Genomic DNA, 21603 nt, shown 5'->3' on the forward strand with positions numbered 1-21603 from the left:
TCTGCATCTATGTCTCACTTTATAAGAGGTTCTAGTATGATTATTAGTTATAATCTTCATAAAATATTTTCTTGTTAGACGCTTCATATATGTACTGGTGGTTCCTTTAATATGTGTTGTTGCAGTATATATTTTCATAATGCTTTTTTTTTATTTTTGAGAGGATATTCCTATGACACGTTTAGTAGAGAATATCCTGCGCTTTGAATGATCCGATTATGGAGAAAGAAGAATTTCTTCAGCCAGCTTAAGTTGAATCTGCCAAAGAAAATTTAGAAATAATGGAAAAAATGCTAAGATAGGGTTTATATCTCCTTTTATTTTATCGATGATCCACTCCTATTTATAACATGAAGTCCTTTTTTATACAATTCGAGTTAGATTCCTTTTCTAGTTCGAATATGACTATATTTTCAAAAGTAAATATAATTAGTAAAACTAAATATAAAAAAACTATAATTCTACATAATGTACATCTCTGACTTCTATATCAACTTGTTTTCTATCACTCTGTCTAATTTATTCACGGATTGAGAGATATATCAGTCAAAGTATTTTTTGAAAAAGAAACTTTTGATTTGATTTACCTGTTTCAAAGCCCTAATGATAAAATTTAGGCCCATTTCAACCTTTTTTTTTTAGAGGTTAGCACTAAATCTCGAAAAGTTACACTATTTTAATAAAAAGATCAACTTAATTAGGTATCGTATAACTAAGTTTGGTCTCCAGAAGTTTGATACATGATTTAGCTTTTCAATATGGTGAATCTCACTTCTAGATTCTATCCAACTTAATTTATAGTGGCCAAAATGTTCTATACCGTGTTCAGTGATCTTTCTGAATTATGGATCAACTTCTGTTATTAGGATATCAAGGAACTCACAACAAGTTCGATGAAATAATTAAAAGCCCTGTTACCATTGCCGGGAGAAAAAAGGAAAATCTGTCAAGCTTTTTTTGGTTCCGCATTTTGTTGGCACGATAAATGATGTGATCTGATCACTGCTCACATAATATCATAAATAATCAGATTATAATGCATAATGTTACATAAGGCATAACTTTTTGCATCCTTGAGCTCCTAGATTATAATTGCATAATAAAAGATCAACATGGTCAAAATATATATCTGTTTGGGAACATTATATAAATGGTGAACTGCAAGGGTATAATAAGCACTGCAGCAAGACTAATAACAGTATTCTAGAGAAATAAGGAGGCGTACAAAGGGAAAGCAAAGGATGATTTCCTGAGGTCTTAATACAATGGCTGATCAAGCCAATGATGGGGCAACAACGCCCATCCATTACCTTTAAGAGGGATATATGGTGAACACTGTACATGAGTTTCTTGAAATTTTAGGATTAATAAAATCTTTTAGGGCTGGTTTCAATAACCTACGTCGAGTCCCACCCTCATCTCAATTTTGGATGTCATTTCTCCCAGCTTAGGGCTCCTCCTTTATTGTATTTGATTCAGCCCCTAGATTTGTTCGATTTATATTACATCATCATTATCTCCAAAACATCCCACCCATGTTCATTAGCATCAATAGCAAATCTTTTACACAATCATCTCAAGATTCACACGGTATCATGCAGCTCACACAATCCAATTCCAGTCCGCGTCAGTTACAACCATTCATCTATGAGGTCTATCACTCCTTGATCGAGACTACTTCCCAGTTCCCTAATTTGATCAATTAATGGCTTGGACTAGAAAGGATTAGGATAGTTATATACAAAATCTTGACCCACATCCGACCTTAACCCGACCTGCAAATAACCTATTTTAAGCATGTTTGAATTTGACTTAAAAAGGATTAGATCATAAATAAGTCAACTTGTCTCAACCTATTTATAAAATTGATTGGGTTCAGATTTAAACTTTTGATTTGTTTAACCTATTTTGATCTATTTAATAATTGGGTTGGATCATGTCCTGACCGGTTTAACTTATTTAAAATTTATTTAATCTGTTTAAAATTTGCTTAACCCATTTCTCTCCTATATAACCCGACCCACTTAACATGTTTAACCCGTTAAAATCCATCTAATATGTTAAAAACCCACTTAATCTATTTAACCTATTTAGCCTAATTTGATCTATTTAATAAACAAGTTGTGCAAGTAGAGTCAAGTTACCTATTTTATAAATAGGTAGGGTTTATATCTGAATTTTTTATTTGTTTAATAAATAGGATGGGTTCGGGTTGATAAATTTTTGATCCGATCCATATCCAGTCCTATCCAGACAAATAAAAATCATATAGGACGGGCACCATAAGAAGAAATATGGGGCAAAACTCATTTTTTGACACATTTTCTTTTGCGCCAATAGAGAAAATCTAAAAGTCAAATAAAGATAAGAGAATTTCTACTAATGAAGTTTGCAAGTCCTCCAACTTAAAAAAAGAAGACAAAAAAAAAAACATTACATGCGCCAAAAGAGACCATCCATGAAGAAAGACCATAATCCGTATCCCCTTTCTTCCTTATCAAGCCTCTCCTTTTATCTTCTTCCTTATCAAGCCATCTCTCTCATCTTTGAGGTCTTCCTTTTCCTCCGAAGTCTTTTTCTCCGGCCTTGCTAGAAATTGTGTATCAATTTACCTAAAAATGTATGTTAGAGTATTGGATAACTATTTTATTAAGTCAGTATCACCTCACAATGCAGTGTGTACTAGTGAATACTATATTTTAAAAATTATATATCACTTTATTTGAAAGTATGTATGAGTTACTGCTAGGTATGTATCATAAAAGCTCCCAATATATATCAAGAAGCTGATAAGTGTATATCACTTGGCCATGTAGTGCACGATCATATTCTAAAAATTGTGTATCAATTTATCTAAAAATATGTATTGGAATGTTGAATAATTATATTGCTAAGTGTATATCAACTAATCATGTACTATGTACTAGTAAACATTATATTCCAAAAACTATGTATCGATTCATCTGAAGTATGTATTGGATTGCTACTATATATGTATCAAATAAGCTTACATTATATATTAAGAGGCCAATTAGTGTGCATCACTTAATAAGGAAAAAAGAGGATGCGGCGATCTTTCTTCACACATAGGCCCCCCCTCTCTCTCTCTCTCTCTCTCTCTCTCTCTCTGAGTCACCTATTAGATCTTTAATAAAAAAAATTGTTCGATCTGATCTAATTAAACTGTGAGACCATTTCTCACTTGTTTCGAGTCCAGGTCAGAGAAAAGGAAAGATAAAATTGGAGAACCGGAAACTCCAGACCGGACTCGGCTGAAAGGGGGTTTTGTTGCGTTTCCGGGTCGGATTAAGACACCAACAACCCATGCCACGCGGTATTCACAATCTCCCGCGCATAAATCCACCGGGGAATAAGACCCAATTCCATGGGTGACCACAGTAAACAAAACCGGGGACGTGAATCCGTCCCGTGATCTCCTGAATCCGCCCGATTCCTTAATTCCCGCCGTACGGACGTTTCCTTTGAAACCCGACACCACCCGGGCGGCGCCGCGCGGCGACGAGGTCTCCCCCGCTATTCCCTCCTTCGAGCGAGCGAAGATCTCGTACTTCTTTCATGAAAGCGAGCAAGGGGAGGCCGCTATGGGGCTTGGCGAGGGCCAAGGTTGAGCTCCCGCTCGTGTTCTTCTACTGCTCCCTCTTTTTTCTTGCTGGGTTCTACGGATCCCTCCTCTTCTCCGTGGTGAATCCCCTTATCATCTCCATCTTTGCTTTTAGATCTCTTCTTCTTCGTCGTCTTTTGGAATTCCATTGTGATTTCTTTCTGGGCTTGCAGCGTTTCTCGGGTGGCCGCGTGCCTCGGGGAAGGCTGCTGGAAGTGGAAAAGGAAGTGTCGGATTTGCCCGGGATGCCCCATGGGGAGACCGGAGAGTCTCGCCCTTCTTCAGTCGCCTTCCAGGTTTTTTTTTTGTTGTTGTTATATTCTAGTTATGGTGAATGAATCTATTCTTAATGTCTCTGATAGAATTCAAAAGAAAGCCATTGATTGCTGTAAAAATTTAGTTTTTATACTCTCAAATCTACTAAGGTTTAAGTGATGAAGCTATTTGTAGTTGTTGCGAAGCAAACAGTTTAGGAACAATTGTTTGCTGAAAGGAGTAATTTTGGCTGGATTTCAAATTGGATGTTTGTTATTCAACTTTATAGATGCAGGGCAAGAGACAAAAAGGGAAAAACCAATTTTATTTGCCACTGATAGGAAAACTTATTTCTCATTTATTTTGGTTTAATTTGTTTGCTGATTTTATTTTGGAAGTCTTCAGATGAAATTCAGTTGTCAAATTACACTATAATTTATCCAAGACGCCAATGCACCTCAGATTCTTTTCTTTGCATGAAATACTTTCAACATCATCCAATTGTATAATTAGGGTTCACTTTGATGGAAGTGGGACCAAGGAATCATCACACTCATGCAAACCTTATGTTGAGCACTCAGGGTGTCTAGGATGAAACTGCTATGAGAAATCTGGTTCACCGGGCTTTTTGCAGGCTCTCATAGCTTGCTAGAGAAGTAGCTTAGTAGCACTAGTTGCAATTTGCAAAACACAGTTTTGGAATATTTGTTTGCTGAAAGGAGTAATTTTGGTTGTATGTCGAATTGGATGTTTATTATTCAATTTTATAGATTCAGGGCAAGAAAGTGAAGAAACAATAATTAAAAACCAATTGTATTTTGCCATTGATAGGAAAACTTATCTCTATTTACTTGATATAATTTCTTTGCTGATTTTATTTTGGAAGTCTTAAGATGAAATTAGCTTGTGAAATTATGTAATAGGTTATCCAAGATGCTAATACACCTCAGTTTCTTTTCTTCACGTGAATTTTTTTTCAACATCATCCAATTGTATAATTAGGATTTGCACTGATTGAAATGGAACTAAGGGATCATCAGACTCATGCAAACCTTATCTCGAGCACTCAGGTTGTCTAGGATGCAACTGGTATGAGAAATCTGGTTCACTGGGCCTTTTGCAAGCTCTCATAGCTTGCTAGAGGAGTAGCTTAGTAGCACTATCTAGTGTAAATAGGGTACTAGAGAATAATTTAGTTATACAATTTTCACCTTGCTGTGCTGCATGGCAGCAATTTATTATTGCATAGTATATATACTGGCTTCCATTATTGTTAATTTTGTTACTTTAATGTCTCAACAAACAAGATTAAAAGTTTCTGTAATTTTGATGCTTGGGAGTAGGTTCTGAGCTGGAAACCTCGAGCAGTATATTTCCCAAAGTTTGCAACAGAAGAAGAGTGCCGAAATATAATAAAAGTTGCTAGACCAAGCCTAGAACCATCGACACTTGCCTTACGAGAGGGAGAAACTGTGGAAAACACCAAAGGAATAAGAACAAGGTAAAACATTCTTTTATATTCTCTTGGAAGAAATCCATTAAAATTAATGTTGTAATAGAGAAGAAAATCACATACATGTTCCTTTGTTTGTGTTCCCTTTATGACAACAGTTACTTTTAGTTGATTGGTGTACTTTTTTGGAGAACGCTTGTTCATTTTTTATATTTAGATATCTAAAGAGTTCATGCAGAATTCAATGTTGTTGGAAAGTAAATAACAAGGTTTTGGATCCCGAAGAGCTCCTCTTTGCTTTCCGGTTTGGTAGGTTTTGAAGCGAGAGTGAGTGCAGGACTGAATTCAGGTGTGGGTACGGGGAAGTAGATCTTTTTAAGAAATTTAGAAGAGGAAATGCTTAAGAAGCTGGTGCTGAAACAAATTTCTTGAGAGATATATGCAGCAATTGTGGCAACCTAAATAGAAGTTTTCTATTACTAAGTTTCTCTTTATCTATTATCTTTGTTGCTTTCATGAGAGTTTCTTGAAGGGATATTATTGTGCACTGGTTCTGAAATTTTACCGTCAAATGCATTGATGTGTGGGAGAAGACAAAAAGAATGTGGTCTTTATTTTAAATTGACTTATAGAGCCGGAGATAGAGGTGAATGGATGGTTTTTCTTATTTTTGTATATGGGTAGCCTGGGGCAGATGACTTTACTGTGAACTAGATAACTATTATAGCTTTTTGTGCGGATTGAACTTAAAGTTTTGAATATACTAAATCATCTTAGGATTTGAATCCTTGTTTTAAAAAGAGGTTTATGCATCCACATATGCCAAGGAAGCCCCTGTACTGCATCCCACAGCCATATATGGCCCATTTATGTGCTGGGCTGCTTATGCCCAAGCCGCTGCATATGCACCCACATACTGCACATTTGATCACTTATGCACCAGATGCTGAATATGCACTCGCATAACTTAAGTACTACATGTATGTACTACATGTTTTGTCTCTTTTGTTTATGAAGTATGCATTCTAAAGTTTAAACTTTGTTATAAACTTGTAACAATGCTTTGCTGTGACTTATAGTTTACTCTCTATTACAAGTTGAGCATGAATAGGATCATATTGTCATTTTATTAACATGTCTTTTTATTCTAGAACTTAATATATGCATTTTGAAATACCCAAATAAGTTTGTATGCATGTACTTATTTTTTTGTTTGCTTTATTTTCAAATTTTTAACCATATATATATATTTGATTTATTTTAAATATTTAAAATTTGAACCTCATATGCAGCCGCATGCCACATATGTGCTACGCCATGAACTAATTACATGCATGTGGCTTCCACTTTTTAAAACGTTGCTTCGAATACTTAACCATTTGATCCTCTTTCTTTTGTTAATGTTTCCATGCAATATCTTGGATAGGGTAATTAGTTCGAAACCTATAAAATTTGCAGTCTTAGTAGTTTTGATCAATGAGAGGTAAAGAAGTGTTGAAATTATGGAATAGATGAGGTTGCTCATTTTAGGAGGATTATCCTTTTAATGTGCAATGGTTAACTCTAATATAATTATGGGGACCACATTAGTAGATAGTTTTGTTTAGAAATATTATAGCCCTTGGAAATACCCTTTTCCTCTTATTTGTTTTTTTTTTTAGCTGTTTAAAATCTTATATCTGATTTTGGGAGTGAATTTTTTCTAGACACTAGTGAATTATTTGTTATAGAATAGTAGAAGTTTATCTTGCCAAGATGCTAACTAGTATTGATATTAAGAAATTAATGGTGTTTTATGTGGCTTTGTTTAGTGATTACTTGGAAATTGGGATTAAGTCATGTAGCAAAAAGGAATGATTGCTCACATCTACAATGTGCTATAGAAGTTTGTTTTAAATGTGAAAGATGAGTTCTGTTAAGGGCTGGACATGGTTTAGTTTTGAATCATAGATACTCTATAGGTGGACTATCCAAATGAAAGATCGATATCAACCTTGATCTGGTATCCCTATATTCCAGAACTGTGCTGATGCATGGATGAAACAATACATCAAGGATCTTGCCCTATAGAACATGAGTCATATGAAAAATGGTTGATTAAAGATCATCTTTGTGTTTTAATGCAAACTTTCCTTTCTTTGTAGTTTTAAAATCTTGATACCTTCCCATTTAGTTGAGATACCTACCAGCTATAGTATTGAATGGAGGGCTTGTTACCAGAAGTGCCATTGTGGCAATGATCAGATCGATCAATGGACAGCTTTTGGGGACTTGTGAAATACAATTTCGTCATGGGCATGCAATTAAGCATGGGATGTAGATTTTGGTGAAAGTTTGTTGGAAAGATGGTTAGGCGACCTTTCATTACATCTGACTATACCAAAGCATATAACGTGGCCATGGAGTGGGATAAAAGATGCTTTATTTGCTTACAATCACATGGAGAGTGAGAATAATCTCATATGGGTTCAAAGTTGGAATATAGACTTAATGAAGCTGAATTTTTGGAACTGGAAGTCTGCTTAGTTGTGCTTGTAACATGGGATGATCGAAGTTATGAGATCAAGGTGCCTAATGACAGCTGGTGGAGATCACTCAGAGAATGAAAAAAAGTGCTTTTTTTTTTCTGAGTGAAAGTATTCCTCAGATTCATAATAGATGAATCTCATCACCCTGCAAAGATTTGGAAAGACTAAGTCTTCAAATGCGGCTATACTTTTCTGCAGTCTTTCTGCACAGAAAAAATTCTGGCCATGCTTTACTGGTAAAAAAGCAGTCAGTTGGGGTACACAAAGTATGTGATGTGCAGGCTGGCAGGGTTCAAAGGACTAATATCTAATATATCTGGACCCTCTCTTTCTCTGTTTTGAACATTTCATCAATCTTTTGGATATGGGAGTAAGATCAGTCCAATATGTTGAATTCTTTCTTCCAGGCTACTGGTTAGGATAATCTAAATTAAGCAGTATTAGGTGGACGGCTATTCACATCATTTGTGCTGTCTGTCATCCTGGATGAAACATTTTGATTTTTAGAAGGGAAACAAATTTGGAGTAATCTCCTGGATACATTTATAGCACTCAAAACTATAGGTATGTTTTGTCTACTGCTGTAGAAGTACTAATGCCATTTTCATTCTTTTTATTGTGCTTTTTCACTAGGTGTTTAGGCTTTCTATTTCATGCTTTCGAGCTGGGTTTGATGTGGTTTCTTCTTCTCCCTCCTATAAATTGTATCTTAACAAATTAAAATTGTTGGTTGATTGGGAAAAGAATAGAGGTTAGAAGTAGCCACCTAATGATTGGTTATGCTGGACACTGGCAATAATTTTTCAATGTTTCTTATAATCTGAGTTTTGCATTCGCGATCTTTCTTCCATAAACTGAGCATTGTATTATATTTTTTTGCCTACCTTATCTCTGAGTCTGAGGTCATGCCTCTTTCAAACAACAAATATCGAGGCAAAGTTTAATATATTATAAATTTTGACTTTCGATTGTTTGTGATAACACAAGAGACCATGGTTTACCGTACCGATCGGTACGGGTCAGTACGGGCCGGTATGTACCGGTATCGGACAGAACCGGTATGGTACAACTATATTTTTTGGTTCTGACCATTCGCAATGCGTACCGGTCGGTACCGGCCCGTACCGACCGGTCCGTATCGGCTCCAAATTGTTTTTGGCTTTTGGCCCGAACTAGCCAAACCAGTATGGTACCGGTTCAGTTCGGTACGGTACCGGTTCAGTTCGGTAAGGTACCGGTACCGGTACCGGCGCCCACCAGTATGTTGGTACAGTCAGTATGGCAGACCTTGCAAGAGACATTCTCCAGAAGATGGTTGTGGAAGTTTTCTGTGCATGAACATGATGTGGACTTGCATATCTTTTTTTGGCATAATATTGCAGATATGGTGTTAGGGTTGAAGTTTCTAGGTCTTATGAAGAACTTCTTTGTTAATGATATGTCTTCCAATCCGTCACAATGTATTTAAACTTTTTCTTGCATATTTTGAACTCTGGGCTCATAATTCATTAGGTAAATTAAAGGATTTGAAGGAAGTGTATTTTTTACTGCTTTATAATTCATCTCATGGTTAATTGGCTTGCATACTTTTTGCTGCAGGTTCATCTTCATTAGTGTTTTTTATCCAACAATCTCATTTGTTGTATATGATTCACATTTATTATTACTTTTGCCTTAGTGACTAATAAAAGACTGATGAAACCTGTATTGGTTCACTATGTTTTGGAACTTTTCTGAATTGTTGGCTTCTGGTAACAGTTCAGGGACATTTATCAGTGCATCGGAAGATTCAACTGGAATCTTAGACCAGATCGAGCAAAAAATTTCAAGAGTTACCATGATCCCAAGAGAAAATATGGAGGTATGTTCCAAATGCTTTTGTACAGATACTTAATAGTTGTTTATTCATACTTCCAAGTTTTAACAAACAATGTGAACTGTAATACCTTTTTACACATTTTCTTCAAAAGATACCTCTGTGGTAGCTTCTAGGGCCAATACTTAAATCACTTTCCTATCAAATGCTGTGACAGCATGAGCTACATGCTAAGAGTGCAGGTGTGAAACTAGTTGAATAATTTTGATGAATGTACCGGATGGGTGGTTAAGAATGCTGATGTGCTAAAGACTTCTTTTCTTCTTATTGGTGGTTAATTTATTGCATACTTTCTAAGCATATAAATTGATTTATTATGCTCCATGTTTTATTAATAGAGTTATATCTGCCACTTTTTTGCTCAACAAGCCACAGGGTAATTACCTAATACATTAGAACTCATAATTTTTATGATTGCATATTGGAAACTGTGCATTTTCCAAACTTACAAGCTTAATATTATGGAACCAAAAGGCCTATGATCTAAAGAAATACTAGTAGCTCATCCTTTGACGATCCTAATGATTTTACATGAACCCTTGCTGCTTTTAGAGGATTACTGGATGATTTGTAAGCTGACTTAGGTATGGTGATACAGGCCTTGTTGGTTAGGTTGATGGTTAAAGGACAGCTTTAGCACCTTTTCTTTTTTGTTGGCACTGCTAAAAGTTAACTGTTGGAAGTGCAATCCGAACTTAGAATATGTGCATGATAAGATAGAGTGTAGATAAAATATAAGTTATATTTGACTTAATTTTTGATGCAGATTTGGATACCTTAGAGAGGCCAATTGTGTCCTTGAATGGTTTCCCAGCCTTGGCCTTGTGATACAGTTTGAAATAGTTTTTGAGACTAGAGTCAGTTCATGATGTGTTTGGTTGTGATGATCTTTCTTTAGAGTTTGGAGAGGAGACTAGATATGCTCTCAAGTCTCAATTATATATACACACACTCATATACATATATGTACATAGACACAGATGTACATATGCATACATATACATATGTATGTATATGTATGTATGTGTATATATAGATATTTGCTTATATATGTGTATGTATGTATATATATGTATATGTATACATATATATATACATGTACATATATATATGTATATGTATACATATATATATACATGTATGTATATGTCTACATATACATACATACATATATATATACATACATGTATGTATATATATATATATACATGTATGTATGTATATATATATATGCATGTATGTATGTATATATATATATGCATGTATGTATGTATATATATATATGCATGTATGTATGTATATATATATATGCATGTATGTATGTATATATATATATATATATACATGTATGTATATATATATAAACTTTGGATACTAGAAAATCAAGATGCATTATTTCTTGCATCTGAAAGGTTGATAGATGTCATAGGGGATAGCTATGATAAAGTGGTTGACGAGCACGAGCATGAAATGCTCCCTCAAGTGGGAAAGAGACTAAAAGAAAACCAGAAAGACAAGATAGCACTGTCCCACATCTACCAAGTGGTAGGTGAAATGATCTTGGAGAAGATGTCGTCGGTGAGTACAGCGAAAGAGGCTCAGGACCTTTTATTGGAAATGGCTGTTGGAACCTAGGGAGGAAGAAGAAGCTTGGGAAGGTGGCAAAGATTCTAGCCCTGCAAGCAAAGAAAATGATTATGAATGGGAAGGCACATTTTGATAATTCAGAGTATCTTGCAGAGGTGAGCGTTATCACTAGTTGATTTTAACATGGCCAAAGAGATTTCTTCAAATTAGGTTATTATAAAGGATGGACGAGAGAACAGATTTGAAGATTTAGTTGGAAGCATTTTTATTAAGGCTGATAGTTAAGTGCACTTGCTACCTCTATATGACAGCTCAAAGTAGGTCAAGTCATCTTAGCATTCAGAAAAACAGATTAGAAATTAGAAGATTAGTGTGGCAGGCATGAAATATTGTGATGCTTGGCATCAAGATTGATTGGTGAACATGGAGCAAGTGCAAATTAGTTTTCTAGAACTACATGATTTAACTTCTTAAACAAGTCAAGATGTATCACGCAGTGTCATGTGCTATGTCAAGGGTTCATAACTAATTAAGGAAGACTTGAAGCTTCATGAATAGAGATTCACCACCAAGGTACGCCAAACTAGTACTGGTCGGCGCACCGGTGGAGACCCGGACCGGTTTGGTACCAGTTCGGGCGGTACCAAATCGGTTCAGATGGTTCGGCCGGATTTTGGCTACGGCGACGTTTTTTTTTCGGGGGGTTCTCTCTTTTGGATCTTTTTCTATGAAATTAAATCAAATTTGATATTTTTTTGTTATTTTTTTTCATGTTTTTTTTTATATTTCTATGTTTAAGTTTAAGGTCTAAGTTAGATGATGCATCTTATTACTTTTAATTGATATATATCATAAAATGAAGACCATAAAATATCTTCAAATTAAGATACAATCAATTACATACTTTTAAAATATTTTCGGATATCTAAAATCGGATCGAGTGGCGATGGCCCTCGTAGATATCCGAATCATAAGTATAGTCAAAAGGAGGTAGATCAAGTCATCCAGAAGGAACGTGCGCTGGGTTATAGGAACTGTCGGATCTCTTGCTCACGCTCTGGGTCTGAGAGGTGTCTTCTGACTGTGTAGGAGCCCATCCGAATATGGCGGCAGTAAAATCCGACCCGTGTGATGCTCCGGACTACGTAGAGTAGTAGCCATCAGAAGATGCCTCCGACGCACTATATCCATATCCGTATCCGTATGGATCATAGGCTGCCTGAGGCTGCGGATAGTAGGATCTAATATACGACTCGAAACTTGATACTCCTATGGATCCTACTCCACATGCGAGGTCATCTACAACTGCATCCTATCCTCCTGAACGACCTCGAGGAGCCCGTCTTGTATATGCAATGGTATCCTTGCGGGCTCTATCAGATGGCCTACCGTGGTCTCTAACCTGTGTAGTATGCGTAAACTAGGACTCGCCGGTGTATCAAATACCAACCTCCGGCTGTGTCTCATAAGTAGTGTACCATACAGCCCTCCACTTTCTCCATGGCCAGCAGATACATCACCACCACAACCTTCATCGCTGCTGCTTTAGGTCTTCTCGACACTCTCCATTAGGGCCTTTTATTTTTTTTTCGTTTGCTAGGCAGGTGCCTATTTACCATTCGTGCCCCTCTTTGCTTGACTACCACGCCCTCCTGATCGAGTCGACTAGGTACCGTAGCGTCCAAGTCGACTTGGCATTCCACCTCCACCTTCTTCTTGGCAGCCATCTCCTTGGCTTCTTTGATGTCAACAAGGTTCTGCCTCATTAGCAAACAGGTCTCCAGTGGGCAATTGGGGCATGTAGCTACCTCACCGGAATTACTGGCTAAGTTCTGCTTCAATCTAGTTACCCCTCCTTTCTTGAAGTACTTGTGGCAATATTAGCACTTAAACTGGTGCCGGGCCTCGAGCATGTGCCCATGGTCCCAGCCAATATCACGCTCGGAGGGTTGGTTTTTCTTGATGGCTCCATTCCTACGAGAACGATAATTTCTTTTTTATAAACTAAATTTATTTTTAATTTTTTAGTTATTGTAAATTCAGAAAAAGAAGATTTCTGCCTCTAAAATGACTTCTGAATTATGTAGAACATATGGCTATTTTTTTTAAAAAAATATTTTTTTATTTTTATTAAAAAATTAATTTTTATTTTTTTATTTTTAATTAAAATATAACTTATATATATTTCAAAAAAAAATTATGTCACCATGCACATATCTACAACATATAAAAAAAATCAAGCCCAAATCGGCAAATTGAGCATGATCTCCTCTTTTTTTGCAATTTTTGACCTATTTTTTTTAAGCACCTTAAAAATATATTAAAGAAAAAAGATAAGAAAAATAAACCATACCTTAATTAGCCTTTACTAGATTTTTTTCGGAAGGAGAATAACGCTTTGTTACCTCCTTAATTTTTTTTCACATTGCCTTTGCTGGATCCCTGCTCGATCCCCCTTCCCTTCGTCTACTGGATGCCTCGATCCCTGGACTGCCACTCGGTTTTTATAGCCGAACGAATTCGGCATTTGATGGGACAGCGCACGCGCTGTGGCTGAAAGGGCCGACAGCGCGGCCACAGCGCCACGCGCTGTCGGCCAAAGTCAAAAAGCGTCATGTGCTGTGGTCAAAAAGGCCACAGCGTGTGGCCTTTAAAAAAAAAGCAAACCGGTGCGAATCAAACCGGTTCGCACCGGTATAAGGATGTACCGGTGTGAACTGGTCCAGTTTGCACAAGTACGAAGTTGGAACCGCTCAGGGCCGGAACTGTTTTCCACGGGCTGAGCAGACTGGTCAGGAATCGGACCGATCTGGTATGGGTCGGTTCAGCATACCATGTTCACCACTTTGATGTGATTGTTATCAGGTGTTTTGGATAGTGCAACAGAGATGATGTTGGCTACTATAGGATTTTATGGCATCAACAGACTCCAGATTGAGCAGGGTTCTTCAAAGTTTAAAGCATAATTAAAACTTAGAATATGTGTTTTTAGTTAGAATACAATTGATTGGTCTTGTTTGAGTTCATGTAATGGGTGTTTGGATGTATAATGGCTGAGTGATAAAACAGAATTTAGTTAAGAGGTAAATATTATACTTAGTGTTTGGATTGAGTTGAGATCATAGTGGTCGATTGCAACCTTGTATGATGTCATAACCTTGGCATACAGTGATAGCATTCGAAGTATGGCTAGAGAGTCGGTTCATGAGTGCATTTGCTTTTGATGGTCCTTGATTAGAGTTTGGATAGGAAAGTGGACATGCTCTTAGCATATGCTATATCTAATGTACATCCATATAGCTTGTCTACTTAATTGCCAAAAGAAATTTAATAAAGATAATATTCTTGTGTGCTATTGTGTTATATCTCTCCGGTCTCCACTCCATTTCCTTCCTCCTATCTTCTCCACTGATATTTAAACCTGCTGGTTAAATATTTACTTGGGTTACCTAATCCTTATGCATTTCTGAATCAAGCCATACAGAAGGTGTAAGCCATTTTACTCAATGCCTAATATTATAGGGTATTGTCTATTATTCCAGTAACTATTCAATCATCCTTTTCTCATCTAAGATTTTGGATTATATATATCAAAATTATAAAACTTTGAACAATTTACGGAGGCATCGATGTGCATTCATGTGTAAGAAGTATCTTATTTTAGATGGACAAATTATTTCTCTAGCATGCTATATGAGGACATGCTATCTCTAAAGCCTCCCACTTCTAGATGCATCATTTGGAGAATTAAAGCATACTGTAGCCCAAGGTTCGCCGTTTCGGTACCAGACCCCATACCGGTGCCACACTAAATAGTATCGGTACAGTACGGTACGAAATTTTTTATTGTACCGAGTATCGGTAGTCTCTTAGTACCGAATACTGGTACTGAACAAGTACAGCACAGTACGCCTTGTACTGCCCAATTTGGCCGGTATGGCGTATCATGTCGTAGCTAGTGACCAATATGACACATATATGGATATACAGGTAGATTGCAGTCAACATTTGCATGCAACTTGGTGTGAAAATACTCCATTACATGTCTTTGGATATATCTAAATGAAAGAGTATAGGTCTAGAATGAATGAAGAACCACTTTTCATTTTGTTGTAATGTTTTTACTTCTGTACAAGAGAGACCTGCATTTTAAGTGAAACAACACCACCCTGCTAACCTCCACCCCTGCCCCTTAAAGAACTCAATATTCAAGGATATGTTATCAGCAATAAATTTTCGTATTAAAAATATATTGAATGCTTTTTTTATAATTAAATCCCTATTCTCAAATGGGAATTCCACTTACCAGTGGAACATTTTAACCATTGCAGATTGGATTGTTGTTACCAACAGAAATACTTCTTTGATTTAAAATATTTTTCACTCAACATGCATTGTAGTAGCATTCATCAGATATTTATTGGATGTATTGTGATAATCTGATAGGCCACTTTGGCTTAGGAGTTAACTGATAAATTATTATCTTCTCTGAATCAGTAAAGAAAAGTACTTATCAAACTTTGAAGACTCAAGGAATGTTAGGATGGGAGAATTGTTGCTCATCTTCTTGTTTATCTTGTTTGTTTTGTTAAAAGGTTTAGAGAGAATTCGGAAGGAATGAAAAAAACGTAATGCTGGAAGTTTCAAATCCTAGCTGGGCTAGCTAGCATGCAGATGACAATATATGGGATTTAATGGTGTTTTTTGATAGTTACCAATAGCTAATGCTCATGCAATTATTTTATTTGGGAACTCACTTGTCTTCTTTTACAGTTTATGGCATCTTTTTTGTGGTGCTTCAAATATATTGCTACTGTTTTATGCATTTTCTTTGTTGAACTAGTAAATTCCCTGTCACTGGAAGTCTAATATAGTTGAGTAACTTTTGGTGATATTATCATGTTGCAGTCATTCAACATCCTCCGCTATGAGATTGGACAGAAATATGCTTCGCATTATGATGTATTCAACCCAGCTGAATATGGCCCACAACAAAGCAACAGGGTACGTACTTAGCTACAGCATAAGTCTTTTTTTGGGGAGAAAATTCTTTTTATTTTACACCTGACATAGCATAACATAGTTTCCTAAGACCTGACTACAGTGAATTAAAATGTGCAAAATAAAATTGATCTTGACATAATGTGTCTTTACAATTTGGTTAAGAATCATTTTATTCATTATTTAGAAATCTAGCTGGAGCTGGCACCTTGTTTAACTAACCAGCTTGGCCCAAAATGCCTAAAGCCACTATCTCTCCCACTGCTAAAATCCTTCATTATCCTTTTTCTTTTCTTCCCATGTTAGTAGGGTAGCCCACTATTCTTTTCCAAACACCTTCATCAATCCCCTTATAAATAGCGGTTTTTGATAAAAAAAATAGTGATTATATCCATTCTGCCGCTCCTATTATTTGCCACCAGATCACAGACACAAACAGATCATGAAGTTGATCTTGTGCTTTTATCCCTATCTCAGATCTGAGTTTATTTCACAACCAAATATCATTTCAGTTCTAAAATTATATCAGTTTGCAACTTCTTGTAGAACCAGTCTTTTGAATATTCTTTATGTTATATTGCCTCTTGAGATGTATGCCTATAGGATATTAGCTGCAAATGCCATTCTTGCAGCATATTGGAGACACCTTTAAGTGTGTGTCTAAGAGAGTGGAGTGTATTATTCTCAGTTTCTGGTGTCTTTTAAAGGGCAAGGAAAGGATAGTTTTGCATTGGTAGTCTGAAATCTGTCTTGATTACATGTGAACACTTTCTTTTTTGCCTATTTGCTTTTTGATCATGATAATTACCTGCTTGGGTACAAAAGTTATCTAGCAAGTATCTTTCTTGAAGTTGTAGCATTTTGTGTGTTCCACCCTTCACTGAAAGAGGATGGTCAGGGGATATGCTAGATGAGGGGGAAGGCACCATACATTCCCTAGCCTCACTTTATGAGAATTAATGTAAGGATAAACATGCCATTTGCTCTTCTGGTTAATTGTAGCCCGACATTGATTAAGTTTATTTGACAACAATTGACGCAAGGGCCTATATACACAATTTAAATTTTGTGGGGGTAGATATGCAAATAATGATATATCGAGGCCTCTATGTATGTATAATATATTTGTATCTTATATATGCAAATTTCCAGTTTCTTTGGATGTTCATCAATAAATCTGGGGGCATAAACAGCGTGGACCAAAACTCTACTGGTCTCTTGGTGGTGGCTGTTGATTGGACAAGGCTTCGTGTTAGGTTATTCTTACCCATTGCTTGTATCAGGTTTCATATCTAAATATTTATGTCATAGCAGTTTAAGGGCATCCAAGGTGACCAAGTTGTCTTGTAATTGACACAAATCTGGGACATTGAAAAATAAAGTGATCATTTTTCTTATCCTTACGTCTGTCTGATGTCAAATGCAAGAGATTACATGAAGCATTTGAGAAGTGAAGGGGAAAAAATCCTAATATGATACCCATTTAATAAAATTTCAAGAAGGAAATTTACAGTTTTATTTACTTTGGTGACTGGTATGTTGCATGGTTTAAGTATCAAGCTTCACAACCTTGCTAGTCATAGGCTGGCATGGTTTGATACACTATCAAACTGTGTCATGCCTTGCCAGTCTTGTGTCAGGGTACTTAGCAATGTAAATGGGTTTATGCCTATGCTTATCAGTCTATGCCCGTCCATATTGGTCCAGCCAGTAAGTGCTGGATCAGCAAGCACTAGCATGCATGCTACAAGAGCCTGTAATCTCGTGCCATTCCAATATTCTATGGGCATGGATGTACCATACAGCAAGGACTTGCATGCAACAATATCAAAACCCTCAGTGTATCGTAGATTATTTCAAGCAAATTATCAACCTAATAGGACCTCTAGAATTGCATTACCATTAATTTAATCTTGAAAGTATAGTTTATTATATGAGGGATCATAAAACTCAACATGTTGAAAAGAAAGGTGGAGAAAAGTCAAAACCAAAAACAAAAGAACAGTGCCGCTTGTACAGAGGAGATATTATCATGGACAACATGAGTGAAAGGAAAAGCAAAAAGACCATTATGCTACGCCGATCCATGTGTTGCTATTAATAGTTCTGTTACAGTTATTAGCTACTCACATTAACACTGCCAACAAACCTAAGTGTGCAGCTGGATTAAAATGAGTAACCCCCAAGCTCATTTCAAAAGTTCTTCTGTTTCTTTCCAAATAAATGTTACTCTAGCCTTCATGAAAAGTGATTTTACATGTCTGTCTCATCTATTTTTGGTCTTTTATTGTCATTAATTCCCATGTTTGCCATGAACAGGTTATGTTGTGGTCTATGACTTAGTAGAAACACAAACTCTGAAAAATAGCCTATGTCAAAAAAACTTGTATTATGTAATTTTTTAACCTCAGCTTCTTGATTCAGTAATGGTGATTGGCTTTTTCACACTTTCTTGTATCACAATGTTATCCAAATTATACAAAAATCTTCCTATTTAGGAATGGAAACCATCCAAAATCATAACTGCTTAAAATTTAGAATACAAGCTTTTCTTAAGCTGAAGCTGATATTCTTTTCCATGTTTCAGTTTTCTTATTTTGGATCTTGACATTTGAATTATGATACTTATTCCATATTCTTGGGTTTAATAAAGGCTGTAGATTTTTAGGCTATTGTCTTGAGCACTAGTTTAGCCTTCCTAATCATTTGTAAATTTGTATACATTTTATATTGCTAGCTACTTTTTAAGATTTATATGATGAACCTTCATTTTAATTAACAAATATTATTGTACTCATTTAGATATTACTTACTGCTCAAGCAAAAATAATTACTCTGTGTTTGCAGGTAGCTACTTTCTTAATATATCTAACCGATGTTGAGGAAGGCGGAGAAACTATGTTTCCTTATGAGGTAAGCGGCAGTAACAACAGTGTAACCACTTTTAATCTATTTCTTCCATCACATTTATGCAGGATTTGGTTGTGTTTGCAGAATGGTTTGAATATGGACATTGGCTATGATTATGAGAAATGCATAGGTTTGAAGGTGAAGCCACGACAAGGCGATGGTCTTCTGTTTTATTCAATGTTTACAAATCACACAATTGATCCAGTATGTACTCCACCTTTTTCTACCGGGAGAAGAAATTTCTCTGCTTGTATTTTATTGCTGATACATGCTCAACTATATTGTAATCTCAATATGAAAGCATTTTGATCTTATTATTATCAGATTAAATTACATTATTGCATCCAAATTTATTATGCATTTCTGCAAGATAGATTTGAGAATCTTATGTCAAACCATGGTTTTGATGTCTATATGCAAACAGATGACTTAAGACTTGATGTTCCAGGACATAACCGAAGCATTATGCTTTGTACCTAAATTGATGCAAGTGATCCAAAAGGATAACCTAATACATGATAAAAATAAATTGTTCATTTTCTATTGAAAGCCTATCATTTTTCCACTTTGGTGCATATGTAACAAATTTCCAAAAACATTGGAAAATTTATTTTAGGCATTTGGATGATGTTGATTAGGAAGAATGTTATGGATCGTCAATTCGATTGCTTGACCATGCATTTTGGCACTAGGGAAAAAAGCTATACTGGTTATCTCATACAAGTATTGAGTTTGTCCTTGTGTAGCATTGTTGTTCCATAAACTTTATTAAACTCTGTAAAATGTTATGACTCTTCTTAGTTTGACTTTCAGGCTAGAAACAATTTTATGTTCTTGAGGTCATGTGTTAAGCTGATGATCTTTGCTGTTTATGCAGCTATCACTTCATGGGAGTTGTCCAGTGATAAAAGGGGAGAAATGGGTAGCAACTAAGTGGATCAGAGATCAAATACAAGACAATATGTGATGATACAGAGGCTTTTTTGTTCATTAGATTATCCTTCATTTTTTACATTAAGTATTTACTACCTATGAATAAAACTCATATACAGAAATATAACAAAAAATTAGTCAACTTTTAAGTGTCTTATCCAAATAAAAAAATGTTCAAATCTCAGATCTGAATTTGATAGTTTGTATTCTTCCTTTTTTTTCTGCCCCTTTAAGCTAATTTAAATTCACCTGCTAGCTATTTGTGGAATCTACTGATATTGAAGACTCGAAGTTTTTGTTTTAGTGCATAAAATAAACAAATTGAATGTAGATGTGTGATGGAATCATGAGCAAGCGACCTTCCTGCTATCTGCAAACAATGTTATTCCAATTTTTGTGGACGGACTTTTGTGGCAAAATTGGTCAGAGGCTTCATCATAAATTTGTACCGAAATTTATGGATGATCTGTATTTAGATTGTTGTATTTCTTCTTTTGTTGCTGCTGCTGCTGCACTCTTTTCCTGTTGCAGTGCTTCAAGCCAATCACCAAGCTGTTAAGTAAAGCCGCATTATGAATTGATGATTTGCCAACAGTATGTATCATGATATTTGTGATACATGATTTCCGTACCTCTGTCCAACTGGTCTTCGAATTGGATGCTGTTGATCAAGCTGGCCATATGGTCCACAAAAATTTCTTGATCATTATTTAATCTGCTAATATGCTTATCTTTGAATGATGATCAGTTTGGTACTGTTTTTTTTCCTGCCATTTCGTCATCTATTTGAGTTGTATTTCACATGCACCAGAAATGCGTAAACTCTCGAACTGGATCTCAAATACAAAGAAAGCATTTACCTGAGGGATTTTGTATGGGTCACACAATGTGTAGGCAGTTTTAGCACTACTTTGTTTACTTGGGTTCAAGAGAGGAAATTTAGTGTAAAAGGGAGCTTATTTATCCAGTCAAGCTTGTGTTCTCTTTTGGGTTCCAAAAACAAACCTGAAGTGCTAAGTAAGCCGCGTTAGGATCTAACTTGAGCGAAACCGGAAACTTGAAATCCAAGCTGACAATATAATTATGCAGGTATCTCACCTAAATATGATTCCAATATTTTTTTCCTCTTATTATCCTGAGTTCTTCTGGGAGGGTGGCTGAGGCTCAGCTCAGCTCAAAATAAGTTTGAACTAGTTTTAAATTTACATATAATTGAATCAAACTTGAATCTGGATCAGAGGATGGAAATTGATTTCAATCCAACCTGAGAAGAGCTAACTTAATTAAGCTTGGTTCATTAAGACTCACAATTAGGTCTCTAATATGAAATATATGTAAGAGAATACAACTAATCAACAATATGAATAAATCAAAAAGCTGATGTTGGGAAGCTTAGGATAATATTAAGGCTATAATTAATAGACTATATAATTAGTTG

General features: G+C 35.8%; 1 protein-coding gene across 1 annotated transcript; it reads left to right on the forward strand.

The window, feature by feature from the left end:
• The first annotated feature begins 3393 nt into the window (after window positions 1–3393).
• LOC103719793 (probable prolyl 4-hydroxylase 9) lies at window positions 3394–20874 on the forward strand. The gene is made up of 8 exons (XM_008809193.3): window positions 3394–3702; window positions 3796–3918; window positions 5221–5378; window positions 9617–9719; window positions 16230–16325; window positions 19170–19235; window positions 19317–19436; window positions 20110–20874. The coding sequence occupies exons 1-8, from the start codon at window positions 3577–3579 to the stop codon at window positions 20197–20199; spliced, it is 882 nt and encodes a 293-aa protein (XP_008807415.1). The 5' UTR covers window positions 3394–3576; the 3' UTR covers window positions 20200–20874.
• Window positions 20875–21603: the final 729 nt, after the last annotated feature.

The sequence above is a fragment of the Phoenix dactylifera genome, chromosome 15 (genome assembly GCF_009389715.1).
Source record: "Phoenix dactylifera cultivar Barhee BC4 chromosome 15, palm_55x_up_171113_PBpolish2nd_filt_p, whole genome shotgun sequence".
NCBI lineage: Eukaryota > Viridiplantae > Streptophyta > Magnoliopsida > Arecales > Arecaceae > Phoenix > Phoenix dactylifera.